The 16,945-nt window shown below is 42.2% G+C and overlaps 1 protein-coding gene across 1 annotated transcript in view; it reads right to left on the reverse strand.

Annotated features, from left to right (window-relative positions):
• The window catches only part of FANCC (FA complementation group C), a 293,240-nt gene that overhangs the window by 56,374 nt on the left and 219,921 nt on the right, over positions 1 to 16,945 (reverse strand). The window contains exon 7 of the mRNA XM_014583931.2: positions 16,698 to 16,862. Within this exon, the coding sequence (XP_014439417.1) occupies positions 16,698 to 16,862 (165 nt within the window). The remainder of the gene's footprint in view (positions 1 to 16,697; positions 16,863 to 16,945) is intronic.

A 16,945-nucleotide genomic window follows, 5' to 3' on the forward strand; every position in this document is an offset into this window, starting at 1 on the left:
GACACGCACACGCCCTGTAGAAAAACCCCCAAAAAAAAAAAAAAAAAAAAAAAAAAAAGAGCTGGATCTATACCTTGTGAAGAATATCCAAAATATGCTGATCAAAAAACATATTTTGGGGAACCAGCAGTTAGCGTAATGGCTATGTCGCTGGATTCCCACGTAGTCGACCGCGGTTCGCGTCCCGGACCTGGTGGCTTAAAACTCACGCCGGGCGCGTGTGCGTGCGTGCCCAAGATCCCGAGAGGAGAATGGAAGAGAAGGGATTGCAGCGTGACCATCCCCTCTGGGGGGTGATTTCTCGCTTTCTGTCTCTCTGTCTCTGTCTGTCTGTCTGGCGAGCGCACGTGCCCTATAGCGAAAACCTCTCAAAAAAACAAAACAAAACAAAACAAAAACATATTTTGGTGATGTGTATAGTTTGATGCTGATTTTTGTCTTTTTTAATAAACTACTCTAGGGCTGGCCCTGTGGTCTAGTGCTTAAGGAAGCCAGAGCCTACATGACCCATCATGATCTGAATTAGAGCCCCCATGGCTTGAAAATCACACTGGGCACATGTGAGTGCTTGTACTCCCCAAAGCCCAACAGAAAGGAGAACTGGAGGAGGGAGTGCGGCGTGACCACGGCTCACAGGGGAGCACTCTCTCTTGTTTTCTTCTCCCTCTCTGGTAAGTGCATCCACCCTCTGGCACGCTAACATAGATAAATAAGCTACCTGAAAAGAGAAAACAGCTTTCTAGAGACATCTACATATTTACAAGGGCATAAGCCATGGCTGCCAGCAGCCCTGAGGGCGATGAGGAGAAGCCGGCCAACGTTTGCTGTATGTGCCCCTGTCCTGTGTGGTCAGAACTGATCAGATGAATGTATACTCTGTAGAAATCTTAAAGAGCCAAGAAAGCAAAAAGGAAAAAGAAAAAAAGGTTTAGGGACACTGAAAAGATGCCATTCTGTGTAACATGTGTTAATCAGAGTGATTTCAAGGCTGTCCTTTTCTTACTCTTCACTTGCTCCGTCCACCCTGTCTGTACATGATCAAAATGATGAATTCAAGGGAAACAGGGTAAGATTAAAAAAAAAAAAAATGACTGCCTCAAATTTCTACCTAAGAACCAAAGGGAGTTTTCCGTATTTTAGTCATGTTTGGGAAATGGGAGGGCATTTGAAGTTTATGTGTAATACATTATAGCTTTCCCTTCTAAACAAAGGAGGAATGGGCTCCCAGTCAGTCCTCTCACTTCCAACATCCGATTTTTAGTGACAGTTTCTGACATGAAGCAGGACAGGCTTGGACAGAACACGCTATCCTGTCCAAAACCTCCTGGGTTTCGACTCTTCCAGACAGATGCCTTCTTGACACTTAGAAAACTGTGCTTTGTTTCCTCAAATGATTTTTATAGCTAAAATAAAAAACCAGAATGTAAAATTACACTGTTCACAAGAAAGTCTCTTGATGAGCAATGTGCCGCTCTGAGGGGACATGCTCCAAAGCTGTCAAAGGAGTGGAGGGGAAGTGGGGCTTGCTCAGCCGACACAAACCCAGGAAGGCAACAGTCTACCTTTAAAACCCAGAAAGAGGGGCCAAGTGACAAGGCAACTGGATCCACATGGGAAAGGTCTTATGTTCACCTCCCGGGACCTCCCTGAATATGCTGGGCTTGAGATGGACTGCAGCAAGAAGACCCACTGTGTGTGTGTATGTGACTCTCTCTCTCGCTCTCTCTCCCCTCATGGGAAAAAAAAATCACCTTTAAAATAATAGAAAGTAAAAACCAGACCAGTTGGGTGACATGGTGATTAAGGCAGCTTGATCCCACATGGCCTACACCACAGTTTGAGTCCTTAAACTGGCAGCTTGAAAAACACACTGGACACATATGTGAGCAAGCCCAAAACTTCAAGAAGAGAACTGAGAAGGGACTGCGATGTGGTCATCCTCCCTGGTGGTGGTGGGGTGCCTTCTTACTCTCTCTCTCTCTGCCTTTGGCAAGTGCACGTACCCTATAGCAAATTACAGATAAATAAATAAAGACTATGAGGAGATCAAGAGCTATTTGGCTAACAAAAAAAAAAAAAAAAAAAAAAGAAAAACACAGTAACTGAATGAACTTTTCTAGAGAACTGCTTAACTCCAAGGAACTGGAAATCCTAAAGATCTATTTACCTGAGATCTAAGAAAGCATCGAACTCAAGGAAGCTCTGCCACCACCATTTGTGTGCGCAGAGAAGTTGCTTCTCAAAGCAAAGGGCAGCAACCACCATGTGAGAGAAACATCCAAACCCAACACGCTGGAATGTCTAGCTATTACAAATCAATGCCAGCAGAGTTTTATTTAAAAACAAACATTTTCAATGACTAATTTCACAGTCATATCTTTTAAACATTTTTAAAGAATTATTTTATTCAACGTTATTTATTATTACTTATTTTTTTAAGAGATTTTTTTGCTTTAGAGCATGTGCACTAGCCAGAGAGACAGAAATAAACAGAGAGACAGAAAACAAGAAATCACCCGCCAGGGGAATGGCAATCCCCTCTCCTCCATTCTCCTCTCGGGATCTTGGGCACACACACACACACATGCGCCCGGCATGAGTTTTAAGCCACCGGGTCCAGGCCTTGAACCACAATCGACTATATGGGCGTCCAGGGACATAACTGTTATGCTATGGGCTGGTCTCATTATTATTATTATTATTATTATTATTTATTATTATTATTAATTTGACCAGAGACAGACAGCAGGGAGAGAAATGGAAAGTGAGAAAGTAAGCCACCATGTCTGAGACTTGAACTGCAGTTGGCCATGTAGGAGTGCAGCACCCTAACCATTATGCCACCTAGTGCCCATATCCTATTATAGTTAACAAAAAGTGTGTGGGGGCCATCAGGTGGTGGTTAAGGCACTAGACTCTCACATGGCCAACATGGCTCGAGTCCTGGACCTAGTGGCACAAATGCATGAGTGCCCAAAATTCTAGGAGGAAAATGAAGAAGGGACTGTGGCATGGCCATCTCCTGAGGGGTAATTTTCTCATTTTCCCTCTCACTGTATCTCTTTGTCTCTCCAGCAAGTGCACATGCCCTATGGCAAAAACCTTAAAAGAAAAAAAAGTGTTGGGGCGAGGCGGTGGATGAGCAGATGTCTCAATCAATGGATACGCAGAGATGGGAGTTTTAGGACTGGCTCCACAGTGCAGGAGTGAAGGGAGTTAGATCTGAGGGGTGATTTTCTCATTTTCCCTCTCACTGTATCTCTTTGTCTCTCCAGCAAGTGCACATGCCCTATGGCAAAAACCTTAAAAGAAAAAAAAGTGTTGGGGCGAGGCGGTGGATGAGCAGATGTCTCAATCAATGGATACGCAGAGATGGGAGTTTTAGGACTGGCTCCACAGTGCAGGAGTGAAGGGAGTTAGATCTCACATGGCTGACCACAATTAGAATCCCATCCCCAGCAGCATGGATGCATGTGTCTGTATGTGGGAGAGAGTGAAAGAGGAAGAGCGAGTAAGAGGGAAATGGAGACGTGAAGAAGGGATCAGTGGTGTGACCATGTCCACCAGGGAGTGCTTTCTCCCGTCTCCTCCCTCTTTCTCTCTCTTTGGCCGAGCATTTGTGCCCTCTGGCAATAAAAAAAAATTAAAAAAAGAAATGGGAGTTTTAATTACTGTCCATTTTTTGGTTACCTTTTTGTCCTTGGTATTACACTAACTTTTCTCTGTTTAAACATTCATCTATATTATGACATTGAAAGTGTGACTTTTCTCATCTGAGTTGATAAAAGCAAAACCAGAAACATGGTTATATGTCAGCCTTTGTTTTACCATTTATTTTATTTTATTTATTTATTTTAAAGAATTATTTTACATATATAGAGAGAGAGAGAGAAAGTGAGAAAGCAAACTGCCAGGTCTGGGATTTGAACTGTTGTGGTTGGCCATGTGGGAGTCCAGCACCCTTAACCACCACGCCACCTGCCAGCCCCTTATTACCATTTATTTTTGACTTTCAGAGATTCATTTACCAATTTGTAACATGGGCTGAGCAATATTGAGGGTATTTTAGATAATCTTATACTAATTCTAGTTAGCATACTTTTCTGGGGGTAATTTGATATGCAAGAGCATACCAGATGAGTAAACTGCTCTTTAGTAACTCCTTCAAAAGTATAAAATAGGTTCTTCTCATCAGATAATGAATTCCTTTCTTATTAACCATCTTTGAAAGCTGTATCATCTCTTTCAGCAATGGGATCTTACATCTAGCTTTAGTTTACACATCCTTTCATTAAGAGGAAAAAGATAGGTGCTTGAAAAAACCCTAATATTAAACACTGTCAAAAGTAATGTGATCACTGGGCCAGCAGGTGGCATGGTAGCTAAGGCACTGGACTCCCACATGGCTGATCGCAGTCTGCATACCGGACCTGGTGGCTAGCTTTCTCTCTTTCTGATGAGCACATGTACCTTATAGCAAAATTTTAAAATAATAATGATAACAAATAAAACAAAATAAATAATAGAAAGAAACAAAGAAAATAATGTGATTATTATTAAAGTAGATAATAATAATAGCAACATGCTAACAGTTACAGAGTTTACTCTAGGCCCATTCAAATCTTTGGGGAACATGTGCCTTAGTTTGGGAAACATTTATGTCTTATCCCACCATAACTATATTGTCAAAAGTGTAGTGGTGTAGGTTTCAAGTTATACATTTCCCCTGTTTAACACTCACAACTACCCCGAGGTTAGCTGGGTGGGCAGTCATTACTACTGTGAGCTACTTTTATTCACAGAACCCTTCCTTTTTGACCAGCTGTGAGGATTCTCCCCACCCTCCTTCCCCAACACACAATACTAACCAGTTCTCCAATTCTCTGGACTCCAACTGATGTCTAGTGATTCAAGTCAATTATGACACTAACTGGAGCTGGTACAGCCCGCAGGCTGAGGGCTCAGCCTTGGGGAACTGCCCTCACTTCAGACACCAACTAAAAGCACAGGCTTCCCATTCTTCTGATCAACTGACTACAAATCAGGGTTCACACAATCTCCTCCTTGGGTTTGATCATTTTCTAGAGTGGGTGGGTCACAGAAGTCAGGGAGGCACTTTATTTAACATCATCACTTTATTATAAAGGATACAACTCATGGGCATCCAAATGGAAGGGACGCATAGCAAGGTATGGGAGAAGGGGCTCAGAGCTCCCAGGCCCTCTCCAGGCACACCACCCTCCCTGAACCTTGATGTGTTCACCAGCTGCAAGTGCTCTGAACTCTGAAGTTCAGGGGATTTTATGGAGGTTTCACTTCACAGGCACATGGCAGATTAAATCACTGGCCATTAGTGATTCAGCCAAACTATGGCAGTCCAGGGATGAGGATGAAAGTCCCAACCCCGTTATTCACATGGTTGTTTCCCTCTGACAACCAGTCCCCATTCTGAAGCTATGTAGGGGCTCCCCAGGAGTCACCTCATTAGCCTAAACTCAGGTATGTTGAAAGGGCCTCACTATGAATGACAAAAGATGGTCCTCTCATCTCTATCACTCAAGAAATTTCAAGGGTCTTAGAGTTTGGATGAAGACCAAATACATATTTTTTATATCGCCATATCATAGTCATGTGTTCATTCTTTCATTTGTTCACTGGCCTCCTCAGACATGGAGGAAGAACTTCTCCATCCATCATCAATCTTCTCAATATTTTTTGAAACAATGAGCCTAAATGTACCTCAGAGGACACGTCATGCTGAATTACTTAGGCTCCACAGACTTGTGGAAGAACCTCAGCAGCCCTCCCAGAGAGCTTTTACGCAATCTGCGGCTTGCAGGTGGCTATGACTGCAACCCCAGGGATAGACATGAAAAGCCAGGCTTCACATTTAGGCCCAGAAATTAAAAAGTTCCTTTAGGTTATCTAAACCACAGAGGAGGCAGGCATCTGCTGCTTAAAAGAAGACAGGCGGCCCATTTCTGAAAATACATGACTGTATTTGGAAGCTAAAGCCAAAGACACCCGGCCAGTTATAAAGCAGACGGAATTCCACTGGTGCATTGCGGTAAGCAAATAGTTGGGAGGCTAAACACAGGGCAGGGCACACTGGGCAAAGCAAGTATGTGGTTCCTCCATGACCACGCGGCACATTTGGGGGACTGTTGAGGGGTTTGGGGTGAAGGGGTGCTGGGTGTGGAGGCGGTAATTTGTTTCCGATTGATTGGATCAGCCTCCCTGTGTCAACATGTGGCTGGGACGTTCCATCTATGGGAAAGTGTCCATGGAAAGGCTCCAGCTCTTACGCCACTGCCTGGGGAACTTGCTGAACTGAAGCCATAGGAATTGGACATGTAAAGACCACCCGGCATTTCTGGACAGCCTGTCCCCCATGGATTAGCAAACATAGTTTTCCAAACCAAATAAATTTTATTAGTTGTTGAGGGAGAACGTGCTATCACAAGTAAAATAACAAGCAAGGGAGAGCTGGCCTACTTGTGGAGCTGCTGCCCTCAGCTTTCCTCTGAATACTCCTTGCCAACATTTCCTGAAACAGCATTCTGGAGTCTCACAGAGGATGCTGGAGGGTGTTCTACTCCCTTTTCCCTTTCATTCAGCTCTTATTGAGTAAGACTGGGCATAGCAGTTGCTCAGAACATACTCTTCTGCAAAATATATTCCCTGGTAAGTTAGAAATGGAGCTGTCACAGTGAAAGGCAAAGAGCATTTTACTTAAAAGTAGGTATTTCGGAAAATTTCTGAGAAATGGGAAAAATAAAAGTTGGTGGGATAAGCCATTAGGTGCTACAGGGCATGTGGAGATTAACAGTGTCGAAGGCAGACATTCAGCATCCTAGATAAACTTTTAACTTTTGACCCAATATTTCGAATAGAAAACAAAGACTCCTCAGGAAATTCAGACCTATTGGGTTAATTTTGACAGAGAATTTAGATTAGATAGAAAAAGGACTTTACTTTCTAACCTTTTTGTTTTTTACACTTTTTTTGTTGTTGTTGTCAAAGGTTTTTGCATGCGCTTGCTGGAGAGAAAGACAGCAAGAGGGAAAGTGAGAAATCACTCCCTAGGGGAGATAGCTACAGCACAATCCCTTCTCCATTATCCTCCTGGGATCTTGGGCACACATACACACATGCCTGGGATGATTTTCAAGGCATCAGGGCCAGGACTCGAACCGTGGTTGGCTATGTGGTAGTCCAGTGATATAATAGCTACACCATTTGCTGGCCCTGTTTTTTACACTTTTAATAACATCAAATGACTTAATCTTCTACTTCTCTTTCTAAATCTTACTTTAACAAAGTCCTAGATTATATGAGAGGAAATTAAAATATGCATTCTAATTTTTTAAAATATATTTGTTTTTAGTTTTTGCTATAGGGTGCATGTGCCCACTGGAAAGAGACAGAGACAGACACACAGAGAGAGAGAAAACAAGAAATCACCCCAGGGGGATGGTTATGCCACAATTCCTTCTACACTCTCCTCTCAGGATTTTGGCCATGCATGCACATGTGCTCAGTGTGTTTCAAGTTGCCAGGTCCAGGACTCCAACCGTAGAGCTGGTCATGTAGGATCCAGCGCCTTAATCACCACATTCCACCTGCTGGCCTTGCAGTCTAAGTTTCAATAGTTATACAGAAGTACTTCAAAAAGTCCATGGGAAAAAAATGGACTTAAAGTATAAATTTATTTTGATGCAAAAAAATGTTTTTAAATCCATGCGTAGCTTTTAGTTCATAATATGTATTTTTCATGAACTTTGTGCAGACCCTAGTATGTTTTTGAAAAACAGAAATTCCCTACTGGAAGCTACTTCTTCTGAAGTAACTGTAAAATCAATGGCAGTTTTGAGCTTGTTAATTTTCCAAAACAGTAATAAGATAAAAATCCACATGAAGGGTCAGCAGGTGGCACGGTGGTTAAGGCACTGGACTCCCATGGGGCTGGCTCCATGGTTTAAGTCCTGGACCTGGTGGCTTGAGAATAACACTGGGCGTGTGTGTGTGCCTGCCCCCAATCTCTAGAGGCATGGCCATCCTCTCGGGAGGTGATTTCTCACTCTCCCTCGCTCTCTCTCTCTATCCTCAAATTGATTTGTTTTTGTGTTAACTGTGCACTTACCAGAGAGAGAGAGAGCCACCAGGCTCCGAACGTAAACAGCAATTGTGACCTCCCTCACAGGTCATACACAGGGACCAAGGGCCAGACAACTTCTAACTTTGAAACCTAAAGTACTTGTGCCCAATGAAAACTATGAGATATGCCGATAGGCCCCCAAACCACAGAAATTGCTATAGAAAGAACAGCTTGGCAAAGGGCTACAATCAGGGTTGAGGGGCAACCATATCATGAGTCTAAATGAAATAAGACTTCCTGTGACCTTTCATCACTACCTCTTTGTAAAAAGCCTTATAAAAACCCACGTGAGGTAGGAGACAGGTACCCTAAAAACACAGGGTATAGGCCCCACATAGAATCACAAAATAGCCAAGTTTTAAGATGGAGACACAACAGCTCAGCATCTCAGCCTAACACAAGAAATGGCTTACAGTAGCAACTTAATGACTGATCTAAAACAAAGGCTTTTTTCCTGGTCCCACCACATTCCAAGAAGAATGTGGTCTTTTATGGCCCAAAACTTACAGACAAAAAGAGTCTCCTGACATTTGTTCCCACTCCAAAATTAGGAAAAATAACCGGACCCATTTAGCATGTGATCCCAACCATGACAAGAACACATGCATAAGCCCCTCCTGGGAACAAGCTGGGACAAAGCCCCTCCCAACCAAGATAAAAACCCCTTGCCTCAGTTCCTCTTCAGCAACCCCTTTAGTAGCCCACTCTCTGCCTGCCTGGAAGCTCGGTTCCTTGTTCCCTCTCTTTTATTAATTAAAAAAAATTTTTTTTAAAAGAATTATTTCAATTAACTTTATTTATTTATTTATTTTAATTTGACCAGAGATGGACACACACACACACAGAGAGAGAGAGAGAGAGAGAGAGAGAGAGAGAGAGAGAGAGAAAGTGAGAAAGCAAGTTGCCAGGACCAGGACTTGAACCATGGTCAGCCATGTGGGAATCCAGCACCCTTAACCACCATGCAACCTGCCAGCCTGCCTCCTTCCCTCTCTTAATAGTGCTCTACTATCCTTTTCCTGTGTCCGCATCTCTAATTCTTTATGAGAGTGAGACAAAGAATGGGTTCGCTATTGTTCCTGTATTGGGTATTGGGCTCATCCACCTCAAATTCCTGTGTTACCAACACAAAGTAATAATGTTTGAGGTAAAAGATATGTTAATTACTCTGGTTTTTATCATTACACACTGTATTCAAGTACTAAAATAATATACAGTACCCATAAATATGCACAATTATTATGTTCATTATATACAAACTTATTTTAAAAAAGTAAATTTAAAAACGCACTTTATAGCAAACAAGAGTCTATATATGTACCAATTCTCCAGTTTAAAAAAGTATTTAAATAACAAAAGATTGAAGGAAATAAATAATATCAACAAAAAAAATTTTTTTTGAGAGATTTTTGCTATGGGGTGTGTACGCTCGCCAGAAAGACAGAGAGAGACAGAGAGACAGAGAGCAGGAAATCACTCCCACGCCACAATCCCTTCTCCTCCATTCTCTTCTTGGGATCCTACGCATGCACGCACACGCACCTGGTGTGAGTTTAAGCCACCAGGTCTGGGACTCGAACCATGGTCAACTACATGGGAGTTCAGTGATATAGTCATTACACTAACTGCTGGTCCCTTTTTTTTTTTTTTAACAAAATATTTTTGAAGTTTATTTTATTGGTATTCATGATAGTATGTGGTGCATTCCATAGAGAGAGGCAATCTCCCTTGAAAGAATCTCCTCATGCCACAAGCCCCGCCTGGCAGCCTTTTATCTTGTCAAGATCTTGGGCATGCATGTATATACCTGGCATATTTTCAAGACAGCCCAGGAATCCAAACCTGTGATTAGCCATGTGTCTTCCAGAACTGCAATTCAGTTTGCTATCAACTGCACTACCAGACTGGGCCAAAAAAGTATTTTAAAAGCTACAGTATTTCCAACAAAATTTAAAGTTAGTAAGTCAAAAGTATTTTAAAATCACATTGCCTCTATACCTTGAATTGAGATACCTGGATGCTTTGACTGAGACTGAGTAGAATCTGTAAATTGTTACACCAAGATGGACCTCCCATTAAAAACAAACAATGTTTCGAAATACTACAGAGAAAGTAACAGCAGTAGTAAAAGATTATGTAGGCCCATCATGTGGCACAAGCTGGAGGACATCACAGAATGGCTCAGGCAACGTGGGAGGCCTGTGTTTGATTCCCAGACTAACTTTTCTTTTTTTTTTAGAGGTTTAAGCTGGGACAAAGCCCCTCCCAACCAAGATAAAAACCCCTTGCCTCAGTTCCTCTTCAGCAACCCCTTTAGTAGCCCACTCTCTGCCTGCCTGGAAGCTCGGTTCCTTGTTCCCTCTCTTTTATTAATTAAAAAAAATTTTTTTTAAAAGAATTATTTCAATTAACTTTATTTATTTATTTATTTTAATTTGACCAGAGATGGACACACACACACACAGAGAGAGAGAGAGAGAGAGAGAGAGAAAGTGAGAAAGCAAGTTGCCAGGACCAGGACTTGAACCATGGTCAGCCATGTGGGAATCCAGCACCCTTAACCACCATGCAACCTGCCAGCCTGCCTCCTTCCCTCTCTTAATAGTGCTCTACTATCCTTTTCCTGTGTCCGCATCTCTAATTCTTTATGAGAGTGAGACAAAGAATGGGTTCGCTATTGTTCCTGTATTGGGTATTGGGCTCATCCACCTCAAATTCCTGTGTTACCAACACAAAGTAATAATGTTTGAGGTAAAAGATATGTTAATTACTCTGGTTTTTATCATTACACACTGTATTCAAGTACTAAAATAATATACAGTACCCATAAATATGCACAATTATTATGTTCATTATATACAAACTTATTTTAAAAAAGTAAATTTAAAAACGCACTTTATAGCAAACAAGAGTCTATATATATGTACCGATTCTCCAGTTTAAAAAAGTATTTAAATAACAAAAGATTGAAGGAAATAAATAATATCAACAAAAAAAATTTTTTTTGAGAGATTTTTGCTATGGGGTGTGTACGCTCGCCAGAAAGACAGAGAGAGACAGAGAGACAGAGAGCAGGAAATCACTCCCACGCCACAATCCCTTCTCCTCCATTCTCTTCTTGGGATCCTACGCATGCACGCACACGCACCTGGTGTGAGTTTAAGCCACCAGGTCTGGGACTCGAACCATGGTCAACTACATGGGAGTTCAGTGATATAGTCATTACACTAACTGCTGGTCCCTTTTTTTTTTTTAACAAAATATTTTTGAAGTTTATTTTATTGGTATTCATGATAGTATGTGGTGCATTCCATAGAGAGAGGCAATCTCCCTTGAAAGAATCTCCTCATGCCACAAGCCCCGCCTGGCAGCCTTTTATCTTGTCAAGATCTTGGGCATGCATGTATATACCTGGCATATTTTCAAGACAGCCCAGGAATCCAAACCTGTGATTAGCCATGTGTCTTCCAGAACTGCAATTCAGTTTGCTATCAACTGCACTACCAGACTGGGCCAACAAAGTATTTTAAAAGCTACAGTATTTCCAACAAAATTTAAAGTTAGTAAGTCAAAAGTATTTTAAAATCACATTGCCTCTATACCTTGAATTGAGATACCTGGATGCTTTGACTGAGACTGAGTAGAATCTGTAAATTGTTACACCAAGATGGACCTCCCATTAAAAACAAACAATGTTTCGAAATACTACAGAGAAAGTAACAGCAGTAGTAAAAGATTATGTAGGCCCATCATGTGGCACAAGCTGGAGGACATCACAGAATGGCTCAGGCAACGTGGGAGGCCTGTGTTTGATTCCCAGACTAACTTTTCTTTTTTTTTTAGAGGTTTTTGATATAGGGCGCATGCGCCTGCCAGACAGACAGAGAGAGAGAGACAGAGAGACAGAGACACAGAGAGACAGAGAGATAGAAAGCGAGAAATCACCCCCCGGGGGGATGGCCACGCCGCAACCCCTTCTCCATTCTCCTCTCGGGATCTTGGGCACACACGCGCACGCGCCTGGCGTGAGTTTAAGCCACTGGGTCTGGGATGCGAACCGCGGTCAACTACGTGGGAGTCCAGCGACATAGCTATTACGCTAACTGCTGGTCCCGATTCCCAGACTAACTTAAATAGGGCAGGTGCAGTAAGGATTGTTATGAAGTAAGAATGTATCAAAACTACTCATCTTTCCTGTGTTTGTGTGCTTTATCTCATTTAAGAAAAAAGGGTGGAAGGAGGTAGGCCTATAGCAGAGGAAGCCGGATTCCAGGTGGTAGACAGGTTACAGCCCTGGCCCCAGTGGCTTACATGCCTGGTGCATGCACATGTGCCCAGGATCCTGATGGGATGGGGAACTGGAGGAGTAAGAACTGCAGTGTGACCAGGTCCCCTTGGGAGGTGCTTTCTCTCTCTCTACCCCTCTTATCCTTCTCTCTTTCACGTATGCACATACACTCTGACAACAAAAAAGAAATAAGGTTATGCAGCAACTCACACACTGGGATCCACAGAACTCTTGCTGGGGAGAGATGGGGAAACTGAGACCCCTTCAGGGGCTCTGTGAGGTCAAAACTATTTTCATAAAAACACTAAGATGGCATTTACCTTTTCCCCTCTCACTCTTAGCAGACAGTGGAACCATCCAGAGGCTACACGTGACGATGCTATTGTTCTGACACACAACAGGACACACGCTCGTATGTTCTTGTGGTAGTACTTTCGCATGTGATTTTTCAGATTAAGTTTAACTTATTCTCTATTCTTCTACTGTGATTTTACTACTTGTTACACCTGATGGAATATCTATAAGCCCATTAGGATAAAAATAATTATTTAAACAGTCTTGTATTTTTCCATTTGCTGACATGGAAGCATAAGAAGAAACAAGAACACTTTGTTAGGATTTTCTGCAGTAGTATTTAAAAATTTTTTTTGAAAATTTTTCCATATTTAAAGTTTTTACCTAAATAATTTTAATTTTATTTTCTACATAGTTTAAATGTAAATGTTTTTATCATGAGTACAATGCGTAATTCATATGTGTTAATGCATATTTTAGAATTTAAAAATATTTTATTTAAAAAATAATTTTTTTTTTTTTTTTTTTTTTTTATATTTCAGAATGGATCATTGGCTTTAGAAAGGAGGATTTAAAAATTTGCCTTCTTAGGCTGGCAGGTTGCATAGTGGGTTAAGGCACTGGACTCCCACATGGCTGACTGCAGTTTAAGTCCTGGACTTGGCGAGTTGAATCTCATGCCAGGCATGTGTGCATACGTGCCCAGGATCCTGAAAGGAGAACGGAGGAGAAAGGATTGCAGTATGCCATTCCCTCTGGGCAGTGATTTCTCACTTTCTCTCTCTCTCTCTCTCTCTCTCTCTGTCTTTCCGTCGTGTGTTCTACAGCAAAAAATCTGTCTTAAAAAAAATGATCGGCCTTCCTTATCTCACAGCTGTTTCATTAGGCACATCAGAGAATTCTGTGACTCATTGGACAGAGACATCTACTCCAAAGAAAGTGGCCTAAACTGTGAATAAAGAGCAAATATGAGGAAAGTTATTTTTCCTTGGGTATTTGACCCACCTACTCCAAAACTTGGCTTTACAAATGTCAGTAATTTATTAGCCCTTATTGTGTCTTATGCAGCAGAATGTTTCAAATAGTATTATGCAGCAAGTTAACTGCAGCATCTAATTGAGACCAATCATTCAGTCTAAACAAAAATGAATAATTTAAAGATAGATGTGATAAATTAGTATCTTATCAACAGAACTGTACTTCTGCCTTCCAAGAGAATCTCTACTCATTGCTTTCTTGCTGTGTGGCTTGCATTTGTCTGCTATCAGCACCAAATGGGCACGGATGAAGATCTTTTATGTGAAACCAGCCACATACACAAGGGTAAGAAATACTTACAGTGTTGCTAACTACTTCAGCTCTTAAGGCTTTTCCTGGAATGACGGTGTTGACGTTTGCACTACAATGCAAATGCAATAGTAGGTAAAGCTGCTCATTCTTAGCACAAAGCAAAGCTGGAACCAGCTACGACTGTATTCGTCACTGCCACGCACTTACAGTAAAAGTAAGAATGTTCGGTAAAGCAGCAAAAGATACTGATTTTATTAAACTGGTACCCTTGGGGACACTCCTAAAAATGTCAATATGGTAAAAAGAAAGCTTCCACAAAGTACTTCTGCTCCATAACAAAAACTAGGTTTGTCTGGACAAAAGCCTTGGTATAACTGAGCTGCAAACTCGACTGACCACTTTATTTTCTCGGGGAGAATTACTTGAAAGAATAATTGGCAGACATATAGTAGTTATTCACGCTTGGGCATTTGGCATCTACTTTTTTGAAAGTTAGCAAAGTGACCTGTTTACTTCAAGATAAACTGACAGTATTTTGTGGCCCATAATAAATTTGAGCTTTTAAGCAGAAATTGAAACCTTGAAAAATTTGGGGACCAGCAAGTAGGTGGTGTGGTGGTTAAGGAGCTGGACACTCCCATGTGGCTGACCACGGTTCAAGTCCCAGACTTGGTGGCTTGCTTTCTCACTTTCTCTCTCTCTCTCTGGCTCTGTCTCTCTCTGTGTCTGTGTGTGTGTGAGTGTGTGTATGTGTGTGTGTGTGTGTGTGTGTGTCTGGTCAAATTAAAATAAAATGAATAAATAAAATTAAATAAAATAACTACTTAAAAACAAAACAAAAAACCTTGGAAATTTTGTGTCCACCAACATGAGCTTGACAGTTTCCCAATACTTAAAGACCGGAACCAGCAGTTAACGTAATGGCTATGTCGCTGGACACCCACGTAGTCGACCGGACGCTGGGCGTGTGTGCGCGTGTGCCCAAGATCCCGAGAGGAGAATGGAGGAGAAGGGATTGCGGCGTGACCATCCCCCCGGGGAGTGACTTCTCGCTTTCTGTCTCTATGTCTCTCTCTCTCTGTCTGGCAAGAGCACTAGCCCTATAGCGAAAACCTCTCCAAAAAAAAAATACTTAAAGACCTTTCAGATGACATGGGTGGTGATAGTAATTTCTGACAAGTATAATGAAATATGTCATCTTTGGAAGATCTGCATAACTCAGTGAACCAAGATTTAGCAAATGAACCACATGTAACAATTATGCTTATCTCATACTTAAGTGAAAGACAGAAGTGAAAGACAGACTTATTTATTTTGTTTTGTTTTGTTTTACATTTTTTGCCCCAGAGGGCATATGCATTCACTAGAGAGACAGAGAGTGACAAATCACCCCCCAGGGAAATGGCCCTGCCACAATCCCTAACCCTAGTCTCCTGTGAGGATTTTGGGGACATATGCACACACATCTGGCGTGTTCTTTAGGCCACCAGGTCCAGGACTCGAAACATGGAGTTGTTAACAATGTATGAAAAGTTCACTGATATAATTTCAGAATTCATGTCACAGCTAACCTTTAAAAAATGACCATTTGGGAGCTGACCCTGCGGCCGAGTAGTTAAGGGATCAGATCCCACATGGCTGACCCTGGTTTGAATCTCAGCCCAGAAAATTGGAAAAACACACCAGGCATGTGTGCAGGCATGCTCAAAATCCCAACAGGATAGAGAAGGGGGGAAGAACTGTGGCGTGATCATGCCCCATTGGAGAGTACTCTCTCCCTCTTTCTCTGTCTCTGTGAGTACACACACCCTCCAGCGATTAAAAAACAATTGGTCATTTTCAAATTTTGGCATGCTGTCAAAGCTACATACGAGTAGCCACAATTATTTAAGATACTATCAGAAAATTCCTGCCTTCTCCAACAACATATCTGTGTGGGGCTGAATTTTCTTCATATATTGTGTCACTGGAAAAGTTTTTTATTTTTCTATGATTTTCTATGCAAAAAGGCATCACAGGGACCAGCAGTTAGCATAATGGCTATGTTGCTGGACCCCCATGTAGTCAACCACGGTTCTAGTCCCGGACCTGGTGGCATAAACTCACGCCGGGTGCATGCGAGTGCGTGCCCAGGATCCCAAGAGGAGAATAGAGGAGAAGGGATTGCGGTGTGGCCATCCCCTCTGGAGGGTGATTTCTTGCTTTCTGTGTCTCTGTCTCTCTCTCTGTCTTTCTGGCAAGCGCATGCGCCCTACAGCAAAAACCTCTCCAAAAAAAATTAAAATGATGATAGAACATGTGTGCACATGAGAGAAGAGGAAAGCATCCAACAGGCCTGGTCACGTTGCACTCCTTTCTCCTCCAGTTCCATCCCATCAGGATCCTGGGAGTCCAGTGCGAAGCTGCAGTCAGCCACGTGGGATCCAGCTTCCCCTGCACAGTGCCTACCTGCTGCACCATGGGGCCGGCCTGACTACGGTAAACACTGACAAGTATGACCCATATTTTAAGAAAGCTCATTGAGATACTCAATCATTTCTAAGAGGTCAAAGAGGTACTGAGGGCAAAGTACTTAAAAACCACTTTTATGTGGCCCTTCCCACACACTGAATCATTCCAAGAAAAGGAAAAGGAAGCTGGATAATAGGATAAACAAGCATTACTCACAGCAAAAAGGCCTCGTTCACTACTTCAAAGAACTCGGTCCAGAGAACTTCCTGAGGCTCGTGTCCATGATAGACGAGCAGGGCTTCCACCAAGGGCTCGAGATCCGGCAGAGTAACGAGGGGGACACAGACTCGTGACAGGGACGCTACTCGCTCAGGAGCCATTCTATGGGAGAAATCAAATAAATAATTACCCAAATCAGAGCCACATGTAACTAAGGACAGATACAATCTTCATGTTGAAAAGGT

Source organism: Tupaia chinensis, unplaced genomic scaffold, assembly GCF_000334495.1.
Source record: "Tupaia chinensis unplaced genomic scaffold, TupChi_1.0 Scaffold145148_1, whole genome shotgun sequence".
Classification (NCBI taxonomy): domain Eukaryota; kingdom Metazoa; phylum Chordata; class Mammalia; order Scandentia; family Tupaiidae; genus Tupaia; species Tupaia belangeri.